Source organism: Ursus arctos, unplaced genomic scaffold, assembly GCF_023065955.2.
Source record: "Ursus arctos isolate Adak ecotype North America unplaced genomic scaffold, UrsArc2.0 scaffold_30, whole genome shotgun sequence".
In the NCBI taxonomy this organism is placed as follows: Eukaryota; Metazoa; Chordata; class Mammalia; order Carnivora; family Ursidae; genus Ursus; species Ursus arctos.
The window spans coordinates 6,738,224-6,753,283 of record NW_026622986.1 but is presented as its reverse complement, the minus strand read 5'-3'; the positions used below and the strand labels follow the sequence as shown (position 1 = coordinate 6,753,283).

Sequence of the window (15,060 nt, the reverse complement as noted above, 5' to 3'; positions counted from 1 at the left end):
GCATTTCATTCATAGCCTTTTTAATTCTGCCAGATTAGTTCTCATTTCAGCTCTTACAGATTCTATATTTTTGTTAATATTTTTCTGAAGCATATACATCATCTTGATAATTGTTACTCTGAAATTCATTTCTGACATCTTGGTTATATCCTTATCCATTAGTTCTGTGGCAGAAGCCAGAGCCTCTGTTTCTTTCCTTTGTTGGGGGTTCCTCGTCTTTGTTATTCTCATGAGGTGTGGTTGTGGGAATGTACAGAGTTCAAATTATTGACCAGGACACAGGCAAGATGTACCTGTTTTATAGGGACTTTAGGTTTGTGGTCTTCTTGTTCTTCCAGCATGCCTTCTGGGGGAGGGACCTGCCATGCTGATACTCAGGCAACCCTGTTGGGCAGAGTTGCCCTGCCCCCTGAGTGGGGGGATGGGCTCAATGAGAATGGGTTATTTGGGGCTTTTTTCTCTGGCATCTTTCCCTGTGGCTTTCTGTGTCTCTTCTGAGAGTCAGAGCAGAAGTGACTGTATCCCAAACCTCTGTCTCAGAACAGAGAGATTGCAGTCTGCTTTTCACTGAGCTATCCTGGCCACACTGACTCTGTTTCTGTCTGTGCTGCTAAAAACCAACAGCGGGCTGGTTTGTGCACCCCACAGCTGCTCTCCCAGTCCTCACTCCCAGTGCTGGGCACATCTCTGCTCTTTGTGCTTCCAAAACAGCCAGCTGCCCTTGGTTTGCACGCATGCTCCTGAGCTCCAAGTTTCAGTTGGTGTGACGTCCTAAAGATCTTTCCCTGCCTCTACTGGTCTGTGAGTTTGTGCCTGTCCCTAGTGCGGGAAGCTTTTGTCTTCCTGGAGCAAGTTTACAGATGCTCCCTCCTCCTTCTGTTTATCTTCCGATATCTGCCCGCAAACTCAGCTCCCCATGTCATACCTTGAGACCAACTGCTGGAGATGTTCTGTTTGTAGAGATCCAGATGTATCTTCTTACATCTCAGGGTGATTTCATGGGTGTTCAGAATTGTCTGGTAGATATCCATCTTGATTCAGAGGCCTGGTTGAAAAAGGGTCCCCTACTCCTCTGCCATCTCCCCCCCCCCCCTATATTTTGGATATTAACCCCTTATGAGGTACATCATTTGCAAATATCTTCTCTCATTCAGTAGATTGCTTTTTTGTTTTGTTGATGGTTCATTTGCTATGCAAAAGCTTTTTATTATGATGTAATCCCAATAGTTTACTTGGCTTTTGTTTATTTTTCCTCAGGAGACTTACCTAGAAAAACGTTGCTATGGTCAGTGTCAAAAAAAGAATTGTGTCTCTGTTCTCTTCTAGGATTTTTATGGTTTCAGGTCTCACATTTAGGTATTTAATCTATTTTTAGTTTATTTTTGTGTATGGTATAGAAAGTGGTCCAGTTTCATCCTTTTGCGTATAGCTGTCCAGTTTTCCTAGCACCATTTATTGAAGAAAGTGTCTTTTCCCCATTGTATATTTTTGCCTTCTTTGTTGTAGATTAATTGACTACACAAGCATGGGTTTATTTCTGGATTTTCTATTTTGTTCTATTGATCTATAAATCTATTTTTGTGCCAGTACCATACCGTTTTCATTACTATAGCTTTGTGGTATATTTTGAAACCTAGAATTCTGCTACCTCCAGCTTTGTTTTTCTTTTCAAGATTGCTTTGGCTATTTGGGGTCTTTTGTGGTTCCATACAAATTTTAGGATTGTTTATTCTAGTTCTGTGAAAATGCCTTTGCTATTTTGATAGGGATTACATTAAAACTGTAGATTGCCTTGGGTAGTATGGACATTTTAACAGTATTAATTCTTTCAATCCATGAGCATGAAATATCTTTCCATTTGTGTCATCTTCCATTTTTTTCATCAGTGTTTTATGATTTTCAGAGTATAGGTCTTTCACTACCTTTGTTATATCTATTCCTTGGTATTTAATTTTTTTTTTTTTGGTGTAATTGTAAATAGAATTGTTCTCTTAATTTCTCTTTCTGCTACTTTCTTATTAGTGTATAGAAATGCAACAGATTTCTGAATATTAATTTTATATTCTGTAATGTTACGGAATTCCTTTATTATTTCTAATAGTTCTAATAGTTTAGGGTTTTCTATGTATAGTGATATGCCATTTGCAAATAACAACAGCTTAACTTCTTCCTTACCAATATAGATGCTTTTTATTTATTTTTCTTGCCTGATTGCTGTAGCTAGGACTTCCAGTACTATGTTGAATAATAGTGGTGAGAGTAGATATCCTGTCTTATTTCTGACCTTAAGGGAAAAGCTCTATTTCTTTCCCGCATTGGGTGTGATGTTAGCTGTGTTTTTTTTTTTTTTAATATGGCCTTTGTTATGTTGATGTATGTTTCTGCTAAACCCACTTTCTTGAGAATTTTTATCACAATGACTGTTGAATTTTATCAAATGCTGCTTCTGCATTTATTGAGATGATCATATGGTTTTTAATCCTTTTTGTTGATGTGATGTATCACATTGATTTGTGAATATTAAATCATCCTTGCACCCCCAGAATAAGTCCCTCTTTTTTTTTTTTTTTTTATAAGACTTTATTTATTTGAGAGACAGGGCAAGCATGAGTGGGGGAGGGACAGAGGGAGAGGGACAAGCAGACTCCCCGCTGAGCAAGGAGCCTGACACTGGGCTTGATCCCAGGACCCTGAGATCATGACCTGAGCTGAAGTAAGACACTTAACCAACTGAGCCACCCAGGTGCCCCAGAATAAATCCCTGTTGATCGTGGTGAATGATCCTTTTAATGTATTGTCTGAATGTGGTTTACCTGTATTTTGTTGAGGATTTTTACATCTATGTGCATCAATGATATTGGCCTATAGTTTTCTTTTTTTGGTCTGATTTTGGTGTTAGGGTAATGCTGGCCTTGTAGAATGAATTTGGAAACTTTTCCTTTTTCTTCTGATTTTTTGGAATAGTTTGAGAATTCTTTAAATGGTTGTCAGAATTCATCTATGAATCCATCTGGTCCTGGACGTTTATTTTTTGGCAGTTTTTTGACTACCAATTTAATTTCATTACTAGTAATTGGTCTTCAGACTTTTCTGTCTTGTCCTGATTCAATTTTGGAAGATTGCATTTTTCTAGAATTTTATTCATTTCTTCTAAGTTTCCCAGTTTGCTGACATATAATTTTTCATAGTATTCTCTTATTTTCTGTTGTATTTCTGTGGTGTAAGTTGATTCTTCTCTTTTGTTTCTGATTTTATTTATTTGAGTTTTTTTCTTGAGGAGTCTGGCTAAGGGTTATCAATTTTGTTTATCTTTTTAAAGAAGCAGCTCTTGGTTTTATTCATTGATCTTTTCCTTTTTTAAAAGTCTTGTTATTTGTGTTCTGATCTTTATTAGTTTTTCTTCCTTCTGGTCACCTTGGGCTTTGTTTGTTCTTTTTCTGGTTCATTTAGGTGTAAGGTTAGGTTGTTTATTTGAACGTTTTCTTGTTTTTTGAGGTAGGCCTGTGTTGCTATGTATCTCCCTCCTAATACTGCTTTTGCTGTATCCCAAAGATTTTAGACGGTTGTGCTTTCATTTGTCTCCATATATTTTTCAGTTTTTTCTTTGATTTCTTCATCGAGCCATTAGTTGTTTAGTAGCATGTTGTTTAGCCTCTATGTGTTTGTGTTCTTTTCATTTTTTTCTCCTGATTTTTAGTTTCATACCATTGTGGTTGAAAAAGATGCATTGTATGATTTCAGTTTTTAAGTATTGAGACTTGTTTTGTGCCTAACATATCTATTCTGGGGAATGTTCCATGTACACTTGAGAAGAATGTATATTCTGTTATTTTGGATGGATTGTTCTATATATATGTTATGTTCATCTGGTCTAATAGGTCATTCAGACACTCTTATTTCCTTATTGATTTTCTGCCTGAATGATCTATCTATTGATATAAGTGAGGTGTTAAAGTCTGCTACTATTATTGTATTAAAATTTCTCCCTTTATGTCTGTTTATATTTGCTTTAAATATATTTAGTTGCTCTAATATTGGATGCATAGATGTTTACAATTGTTATATCCTCTTGTTGGATTGATCTCTTTATTTTATTATTATGTGATACCTTTCTTTGTCTTTTTAAAGTTGTTGTTTAGGGACGCCTGGGTAGCGCAGTCGTTAAAGCGTCTGCCTTCGGCTCAGGGCGTGATCCCGGCGTGCCGGGATCGAGTCCCACATCAGGCTCCTCCGCTGTGAGCCTGCTTCTTCCTCTTCCACTCCCCCTGCTGTGTTCCCTCTCTCACTGGCTGTCTCTCTGTCACATAAATAAATAAAATCTTTAAAAAAAAAAATAAAGTTGTTGTTTAAAAGTACCATGTCTGATACAGGTATTGTTACCTGGCTTTTTTTTGCTTCCATTTGTAAGGGTCAGTATTTTTCCATTCCTTCACTTTCAGTCTGTATGTGTCTTTGGGTCTGAAGTGAGTCTCTTATAGACAACATGTAGATGGTTCTTATATTTTTTTTATCCACATGTCACCCCATGTCTTTTGATTGAAGAATTTAGGTCATTTACATTAAAGTAATTACTGATAGTATGTACTTATTGCCATTTTGTTAATTACATTATGGTTGTTTTTGTAGTTCTTCTCTGCTTCTTTCTCCTCTTGCTCTCCTTTGTGACTAATGAGTTTCGGTAGTGTTATATTTGGCTTCTTTCTCTTTATTTTTTTGTATCTTTTATAGATTTTGGGTTTGTGGTTACCATGAAGCTCATATGTGACATCTTAAGCATATAGCAGTCTCTATTAAGTTGCTGGTCATTTAAGTTCAAACACATTCTAAAAAAACTTCTTTTTGTTCCTTTTATTCCCCCTGCAGTTTATGTATATGCTGTCATATTTACATATTTTTATTCATAAATTTCTTATATTTAATTATGGCGTTTTTTCTTAAGTTATCCTTCATTTTTGAAGAATAATTTTGCCAGATATGTAATACTTGGCATACGGTATTTTTTTGTTAATTGCATTTAAAATATGCCATCACACTACCTTCTGGTGTCCGTAGTCTCTGAGGAGAAATCAGCTGTTAATCTTATTGAAGCTCTCTTGTACATATTACTTCTCTTTTGCTGCTTTCAGGATTCTATATTTGTGTTTGGCTTTCAACAGTTTTATTATAATGTGTCTTCATATGGATTTTTTCATTTATTCTACTAGGATTTTGACATACAAATCCTTACCTTTTCTCAAATTTGGGAAGTATTCTGTCATTATTTCCTTAAATATCCTTTTTGGTCCCTTTTCTCTCTATTTTCCTTGGAGTCTTATAATGTCTATGTTGATATACTTGATGATATCCCATAATTCTATTAGGCTCTGTTCTTTTCTTTTTCATTCATTTTTCTTTCTTCTTCTCAGACTGGATAATTTCAATTGGTCTGACTTTAAATTGACAGATTCTTTTGCCTGCTCAAATCTGCTGTCAAAACCCTCTAGTAAAATTTTCATTTCAGTTATTGTTCCCAAATTTAAGTTTTCATTTCTAGAATTTGGTTTCTTTCTGTAATTTCTATATCTTTATTTAAATTTGTTAGAATACTGTTTTTTGTTTCCTTTAATTCTTCGTGCATGATTTCCTTTAGCTCACTGAGTGTATTTAAGACAGTAGATTTAAAAGTTTTGTCTACTAAGTCTAGCATATGAACTTCTTTAGGGACAGTATCTGTTTATTTATTTTTTCCTTCAAATAAGTCACAATTTCTTATATCATTGAATGCTTGTTTTGTAATTTTTTGTTGAAAACAAGGTATTTTGAATATTTTATGTGGTAACTCTGGATGTCAGATTTTCCCCTCTCCTTAAATTTTTTTATTTTTATTTATCAACTTTTCTAAACTATTATTTTTTAAATAGACTTCATTTTTAGAGCAATTTTGTGTTCTCAGCAGAATTGCATATAGTACAGAGAGTTTCCATATATCCTCTATTCCTATGCATGCATGGACCTTCCCTATTATCAACATCATGCACCAGAGTGGTATCTTTGTATGATCTATGAAACTATACGGACACATTATTATCACCCGAAGTCCAAGCTTACATAAGGGAATGCAAGGCTTTCTCTTGGTGTTGTACATTCTGTGGGTATTAACTAATGTAAAATGATATGTATGCACAATTATAGTATCATACAGAATGGTTTCACTGCCCTAAAAATTCTATGTCTTCCACATATTCATCTTCCTTTCCCTATCCAACCCCTGATAGCCACAGATCCTTTTACGTCTTTAGTTTTCCTTTTCTAGAATGTCATATAGTTGGAATCAGTGTATAGCCTTTTTTGGATTGGCTTCTTTCACTTAGTAATATGCATGTAAGATTCCTACATGTCTTTTCATGGATTGACAGCTCTTTTTTTTTTTTTTTTGTGCAGAATAATAATTTATTATATAGTTGTACCACAGTTTGTTTATCCATTCACTTACTGAATGACACCTTGTTTGCTTCCAAGTTTTGGTAATTATGAATAAAGCTGCTATAAACATTGTGTGCAGGTTTTTGTATGGATATAAGTTTTCAATCATTTGGTTAAACACCAAGGAGAATGATTTCTAGGTAATATGGTAAGAGTATGCTTAGTTTTTAAAGAAACTCCTCAAAACTTGCCCCCATTAAAGTTTTTAACTCTTGAACTTGTCCATACTGGGCTTTCAGCAACTCATTTACAGTTTGGATTTTCTTATCCCACTGCTAGTTCCTGTGGAGGTTTGTTCTCATGGATTTCTGCTCTGATAATTTCTGATTCTCAATATCACCTGTTTGTTTCTTTAATTTTTGGTGCTGTGATTTGCTCAGTGACCTCAATTCTGTGTATATGTAAGAAGAGTTGTTGATTTTCAGTCCATTCAGCTTTTATTATTAAGACAGAGTGACTAATCCAGGCTCCTTGAATGCTGGATTGGAAACCAGAAGTCTAAACTATTTATTTTGAAAGTCTGTATTCCTTGATTAAATATTTTATATCTCAGGCCTCTGTTCCTGTTGCTTGTGGTCAGCTGGTGGATTTGAGGAAGATTCCCTTAAATGCCTTGAGCCACAAAAAAAAAAAAAAAAAAAAAAAGAAAAAGAAAAAAAAAGAAAGAAAGAAAAAGAAAAGGAGAAAAAAAAATTCCTGTTCCTTTAAGATTGGCTGTGTGTTGGGGCACTCCTACAAAGCTTAGCCAGGTTGTTTACAAATCTTGAGTTAGCCTTCATTTTCTACTTGCTCTGAGATAAAGATAAGCCAAAGATGAAAGTTTAGTGTCCACTCAGATATTTTCTGAGCATGAGTCCTGGCCTGGGCAAGTGCATGGCTTATTAGACTCTCCCTTATATATGGTATCTTTTCAAAATCCTTATTTTCCAAAGTAACTCTCTACCCAGCTTTTTCTTCTAGGCTGCTGACATGTGTATTATTTGTCACAATGCAGTCTTTTTCTCCAGGGAGCTGTGCCTTGTTTATTTGCCTTTCAATGTTGAGGAAAGCCCTCTGCTTAGCTGGGTTTTTTTGTTCTTTTGTTTTTGTTTTGTTTTGTTTGTTTTTTGCCTTGAGAGAGTTTTGAGCTAGATGAAACAAAGGCAAAAGCTGCCAGTCTTTCGGGACTTCTCTTGGCTTCAGTGATACAATATGCCTATCTGGAATTTTAGTTACAGGTTATTATTTCACTTTAAAAAATATTATGCCATCTTCTCATTGGGAAGTTTATATGACAGCAGCATTAAGTGCCAGTCCCATTATCCACAATTTTTTTAAGAGTAGGGTATTTACTAGATGGCTAACAGACACATGAAAAGATGCTCAATATCACTCATCATCAGGGAAATACAAATTAAAACTACAATGAGATATCACCTCACACTTGTCAGAATGGCTAAAATTAGCAACACAGGAAACAACAGATGTTGGCGAGGATGTGAAGAAAGGGGAACCCTCCTACACTGTTGGTGGGAATGCAAGCTGGTGCAGCCACTCTGGAAAACAGTATGGAAGTTCCTCAAAAAATTAAAAATAGAACTACCCTAATATCTAACAATTGCACTATTAGGTATTTATTCAAATAATAAAAAAATATTAATTCAAAGGGGGAAGACATGCACCTTGATGTTTATATTAGAGCAACGTTATCAACAATAGCCAAATTATGGAAAGAGCCCAAAGGGCCATTGACTGGTGTATGGATAAAGAAATTGTGGTATATATACACAATGGGATATTACTGAGCCATAAAAAATAATGAAATCTTGCCATTTGCAACAATGTGGATGGAGCTAGAGTGTATTATGCTAAGTGAAATAAGTGAATCAGAGAAAGACCAATACCATATGATTGCACTCATATGTGGAATTTAAGAAATGAAACAGATGAACATAAGGGGAAAAATAAAGAGAGAGGTAAACCATAAAACAGACTCTTAACTGTAGAGAACAAACAGGGTTGCTGGAGGGGAGGTGGGCAGGGGGATGGGTTAAATCGGTGATGGATATTAAGGAGGGCACTTGTGATGAGCACTGGGTATTATATGTAAGTGATGAATCACTAAATTCTGCTCCTGAAACTAATATTAACCTATATGCCAACTAATTAAATAAAAAGTTGAAAGAAAAAGAATAGGGTATTTACTGATTACCTTGCCTATAGTTTTTTCTTGTGTTTACTTTTCTAAGAATAAATTTTGTTTTTGTTTGCTAGGTTAGAATGTGTGGTGAAATCATTTCTGAGCCTTTGAATTTCTGAAAATAGTTTTATTTTGGCTTCACACCTACATGATAATATCTTTAAAATTAGAATAGAAGTTTAATATTTTCCTGGGGAACTTTATATATATTATTCCACATTTTCGTAGAATTTTCTCTTTCTATTTAGTGTTTGCCTAAAATTGATTTTCTCACTTCCGGTCAGTTTTCATTTTCCACTTTTATCAGTAATGTTCTAGATTCGACATTACTAGAACTGATGTTTTTCTCAGTAGTTGAGAAAGCCTTTGTTCTCCAGGCTTTTAGTGGTTTAGATAGTTGTTGAACTCTGACTCTAATGAATGGATGAGTTGACATATGATGGTTTCCCATCATCTTCTGAGATAGGAAAAGAGGTTTTGAGAACCTTGGAATCTCTTTTGATAGTGAGAAGAATGAGTTTACTCCAATGTAGTTTGCCTCAGTGAACATTAGTTTCTAAATCCTTACGTAGCTGAAAACCTTTTCCTTCAGACTTGCATATTTATTTACTTTGGTATGTTTTCTTGAGGATCTCAGCCCTTTTTGCTTAGATTTCTGATTTCTTATTACTTAGCACAGTGATTCTCAAACTTTAGCATGCAATGGAATCAATTGGAGGGCTTGTTAAAACACAAATTGCCGGCCCTACTCCCAGAGTTTTTGATTAAATTGATTGGGGTGGGGCCTAAGAATTTACATTGACCATGAATATCTTTGTTTAGGTGGTGCTGATGTTTTTGATTGTGGAACCACACTTTTTGAACTATTTATTTAGAGTTAGTGTGGCAGAAGAGAAATTTTAGACTAGCCTGATTTTTTAGTAAAGTAACTTTTTTTTTTTTTTTTACTGCCTGAATGTAGTAATATTTTTCTTTAACAAAGTAATTAAAAACTCTTAGATGGATGTGATAAAATGGGCTTTTATTTTGTGTGGCAAACATAATCATGTTAACATTACATTTTCTAAGTGTTAAATATTGGTATTTTGGATTATGTTATTCGATTTGGATATTCAGTTTCTGTCACAATCTCCCAAACCAGTTATTTGCATTTTCCATTAAAAATACCAAGTAGTAGTATAATATTTTATATTTGATTTTTAGTCCCATTATCAAAGGAAAGTCCTGTTGAAGAGATAATGTTCTTATGATAATGCTTTTCTTTATGTACTCTTGATGTATAAAAAAAACTTTCCCAAGAGGAATCTTATTTTTTTTCCTTACCTATATTAAGAAAATACATGAAATCATATATGTGAATTATTTGGGGGTATCCTAATATCGATCTATAATGATGGAAATTTTTATAGAATTGAGTTGTCTGTTCAAGATATACTAAAAACTGTATCTGTAATTATAAACATATGATTTTGGATTATAGATTTATAGTTTTAGTAACTTGTGCATTTTTCTGATTGAGAAATATAGAGACTTATTTTATCACATCATATACTGTGAAGAATTTTTATTCTTAAATGTTTTAATTAAAACTTTATTTTCCAGATTTTGGAATCTCTTTTTAAGGTATGTTCAATATATTGCGGTTTAAGCCTACTAACATTTAATACAGAAATATGTATTAATGAAGAAGTTTCTAAGTTTTGAGGAACTAAAAAGAACTCCCAAACTTGCTACTATATACATTGAAAAATATTATGGTCAAGTTTTATGTTGCATTAGCCCCATTCTGAACCCTATGATAACTGATGTTTGGTCCAGGGCTAATATTTGATAGATGAAGACACACACACACACACACACAAATGCACTCACGTGTACCCATATATTTGAATAACTTGTCAATAAGTATTTCTTTTTTTTTTAAAGTGGTTTCAGCTACAGGTCAATCAGATGGAAGAGGTAAGTATAACATACATACATAACAAACATAAGATAATATACAATTATCTTAATTGTAAATTAAATTAATATTTTGTCTCATCTGAAAATCAATTTGAAGTAAAAATTTTTGAATAATCATTGTTTATAATCTTTTAATTTAGGTAGAGAAGGAACAAATGGGTAGAACAAAATGTTTCTCAGTGACTACATACTACATTCCTACATGTATCTGGAATGCTCTAAGTTTGACACATTCTTTCTCTTAAAATTAAATAATGGAAATTTATCATTCTTTCCTAATTTACATAAAAGAGTAAGTGACAAGCGAAAACTTATCAACTTAAACATTTCTCCTGTATTTTAAAAAGCATGTATAATATGATGATCTACTTACTTATAAAATTATATATTGGTTTTCTTTAAACTTAATGTTATTTTAATGATTTTTTTTTTGTACTTTAGATTTTCAGATGTTTTATGACCATTTTGAAAGCTAGTGGTTTCTAACCTTAAGGGTTTTTAATTCTATTTTGGGAAAGACTTTATGCTGTTAATATAACAGAATAATTTCTAGGATAACCTCAGTGATTTATAGAATGATTCTTGTTCTCCTTTGGTTATGTTTATGGTTAAGTCCAATTAAATGCTCTTGAATCCCAGGCACTTTCAATTAAATAAGTTCATTTATTTGGGATATAAAATTAAAAAGTAAAGCTAGAAATTGTAACTGTCTCCTAGCACCCTCTTATTATTTTACCTTTGGCTCCAGAGTTGACTTTAATGGTCTGTATACTCTTTGCTTTAGAATGGATATGGCTGACATTGGAAGAGTGTTAGTAGCTCTCTGATCATGGTAGATTGGTCATTATCTTTCCAGAGATGTAGGATTGAGGTGAAGTCCACTGTTCTCTCCTCTTGTAAAATGCATACTTTGCAACTTGAAAAATCTAGCTTGCCTTCTGCCTTCTTACTTTCATCTACCAACTTCTTTTTTTTTTTTTTTAAAGATTTTGTTTATTTATTCGACAGAGATAGAGACAGCCAGTGAGAGAGGGAACACAAGCAGGGGGAGTGGGAGAGGAAGAAGCAGGCTCATAGCGGAGGAGCCTGATGTGGGGCTCGATCCCATAATGCCGGATCACACCCTGAGCCGAAGGCAGACGCTTAACCGCTGTGCCACCCAGGTGCCCCTACCAACTTCTTTTTATTCTACTTTATTCATGCTTTTGTCTCATTTTCTTCTTTTTATAGTTAGTTCTGTTAATGTGAAGACCCACCCCAAATCCCAGCCTCTCAGTTCCTTGACTCCTCATCTCCCCAGAGCTAGTGTCTTTCTTTACCTTTGGCCCTCACTTCCAGTCATACTCTAGACCTTATCATTAAGCAAATTGCTTTACTCTAAAAATCATTAATTCAAGCAACTTATTCTTGAACTACAAATTTCTGTCTTATCAGTTATTATTTAAATACTATTATTTAAATACTTTTCTGGCCACTCTTTGACTTTATCAAGACCACTAGTTCATTCATTCCTTAACCTTCCTGCAGTCTTTTTTACTCATTTTTCTTTTCAGCTTGGAGAATATGTACTTAACAGTGAATTTCTTAACTTCCCACTCTCCTTTACCTCTTGTTTTTTTTCATTGCACTCGTCTAACAGAATTTGACCTTAAATAAGTGCACTTATTTACTCTTGGGCCTTTAGCTTAGCTGTGAAACACTGATGAAGAAAGTGACACAGTTATTCAGACATAATTATTCCAAATACTGCCTGGCAATTCTTTTGCATTTCCAAAATGAATTTCACTATCATCTCAAACCCACACTCCTTCTGTCCCATTATTTCACTGTCAGCCAGTCACTTAAAATGCTTGAAAATACAATCCACCGGTTAGAACTCCTTCATTTTCTGCTACCAAACAAAAATTTATTTATGTACATGCTCATTCTATCCTCCTTTCCTCTTGTTAAACAGATATTATTCCTTTTCCTACACAAGACTCATTCTTTTACTTGTTTTGGATCTTAAGAAATTTGTTTAATCATTCTCTATTGTATATTAAACTTTTCCTAATTGTGTCATTCCTTTCAGGTTTTAAATTATGCTCATATCTCTCTAATTTAATGCCACATTCCCTCCAGTTACAGGCCTATTTCTCTTTTGCCATTCATAACCAATTTTTAAAAACTATTTTGTATGCAAATTTACTTATGAGGGAAATAGTAATTAGATTATTGTTGGGGAATAAAGGCAAAACCCAAGATTTATAAAAGAGAGGAGAGAAGGGGCACCTGAGTGGCTCAGTTGGTTAAGTGTCTGTCTTTAGCTCAGTCATGATCTCAGGGTTCTGGGATCCAGCCCTGTGTCTGCCTCCGCACTCATCAGGGAGTCTACTTCTCCCTCTCCCTCTGCTCCTCCCCTTGCTCCTGCTCTCTCCCTCTCTCTCACTCTCAAATAAATAAAATCTTTTTAAAAAATTTAAAAAAGAGAAGAGAAAAGCCTTGCAGATAGTTTAGGAACAATGAAACTAGTTGAATTTTTTATAAAAAAATTGTTAACTGGTAAATTGGCACTTAGTGAGGAGGTTAATCTGGGCATATTCTCCTTGAAAGAGCCAACTAGGGGTATCAAAACAATTGGAGCTGTCTATGGATTTTCTATAAAAACAGTTTAGCTAAGGGACATACTTTACAGGTTCAGAGCTAAATCCAACTTTTTAATAGGATTTTTTAGAGGATTATTATGTACACTAACTTTTGAGGATTGTGGAATAATCTCGTTTTTATTGCTGACACATTTTATTGTTAGTACATGCTGGTGAGGTTTATGTGCTTGTGGTCATGTTGCATTAATAAGATACATGAGGAAGGCTTCATAATGTATGGTGAGCAATAACAGAGAAATGTAGGCTAAGCATGTAGCCTATGAGCTTCAGAGTTGTTCTGCTGGAGCCTGTGCCCAGTATGTCTCTTTGATGAAATCTTATAGCCTATAATCTCATTGTCTATTCATCTCTTCTCCCAGAAAGGATTTATGTTTAAATTGAATTCCTAATGGGAAATACAATGTATCAGTTAGGGACTGATCAAAAGATAAAAACTACACAGTAATCTGAATAGGGAAAGTTTAACGTAAAAAATTATTATAACAGGAGAATACCTATAAAGTGATAAAGACAACTCTAAAGAATACAGGGCTAGAAGGTATATAGAACAGCCTCTACTGATCGGATGGAAGCATAGCACTTAAGGAAGGAACAAATCTTAATACCCCTATCCTTACCCTCTCCCTAAAGCAGGGCTAAGGTCCACACCTTGCGAAGAAGGAGCAGCTGTAATCACTGAGTGGCAGAGAAAGTTTGCTGGGGTGCCATGCTGGTGGGAACTGGGATTTACTGGGAAGCTGCCCTTGTTGGTGGTACATTGGGAAGCCATCCTCTGTGGTCTGGAAAAGCCATCTTCCAGGGAGGTGCTGTACGTCTTGCTGTCTACAAGGGTGGTATGCTGGAAAGCTTCCCAGAGGGAGGTTCTGCACTGGTAGATTTTGCTAAGAAGTTCTGGATGAAGCTGCCCAAGGGAATGAGTCATGCCAGGGACCTTACAAGGAAGACACCTATGCGGTGGTGCTGTTGAAACTTTTTGGGGTGAGCTGTACTAGGTATACTATGCAGTGTCCTCGGATTAAGCAGAGAGAGATGACAGACTTAGGAAGAAAACTGCTTCTTTCTGTAGTATCTAGGACCCTCTATCGATAAAGGTTAACATGATACCTGTCAAGAGAGAAATGTTCCACTGTTATAAGCAGGACAATGAAGAATGGGTTTTTAAATGAGACGCAATAAATTGATAACTGGCTACCTCACTTTTAGACTCCATTTATGATTTGGCAATATATCTGATATACCAAATTATGTCCTCTCTTTTGGGATTATGCCTTTGTCCATAGAGTTTCCATACATTTCCTATTTCCCTTCCACCTGTTCTGCATCCCTCAAATTCAGACTTCTAGTTCATTGCCCAGTATATACTTCCTGCTATTATATCCTAATTCCATTTCAAGTAGGCATTACTAAAATGAAGTCTCTTTTAAATCCCATTGCTAGAATTTCTCTTTGCTTGGTTTTAGGTCTATGCCTTGACTACTACTACTACTACTACTACTTCTTTTTTTTTTTAAGCTTTCCCTCCCATCATTAGGGTTGGAAGTGTATAATATACATGGGTGAATCTCTCTTATTTTGTCAAAAAAAATTTTTTTTACCTCAATTGCTACTCTGCTTGTTTATGTCTGTACATATTGGCTGTTTTTGTTTAGTTTTTTTTTTTTTAAGCGGGGAGGCACTCATCTTGCTCAGTGTTCTTTTTTTTTTTTTTTAAATAGTACCGTATCTTTTTTTTTTTTTAAAGATTTTATGTATTTATTCAACAGAGGTAGAGACAGCCAGTGAGAGAGGAAACACAAGCAGGGGGAGTAGGAG

The 15,060-nt window shown here is 34.8% G+C and overlaps 1 protein-coding gene across 1 annotated transcript in view; it reads left to right on the top strand.

Annotated features, from left to right (window-relative positions):
• CCDC7 (coiled-coil domain containing 7) overlaps nt 1-15,060 on the top strand; it is a 245,984-nt gene that overhangs the window by 23,370 nt on the left and 207,554 nt on the right. Inside the window, exons 4-5 of the mRNA XM_057304764.1 lie at nt 10,244-10,264; nt 10,568-10,600. Of these exons, the coding sequence (XP_057160747.1) occupies nt 10,244-10,264; nt 10,568-10,600 (54 nt within the window). The remainder of the gene's footprint in view (nt 1-10,243; nt 10,265-10,567; nt 10,601-15,060) is intronic.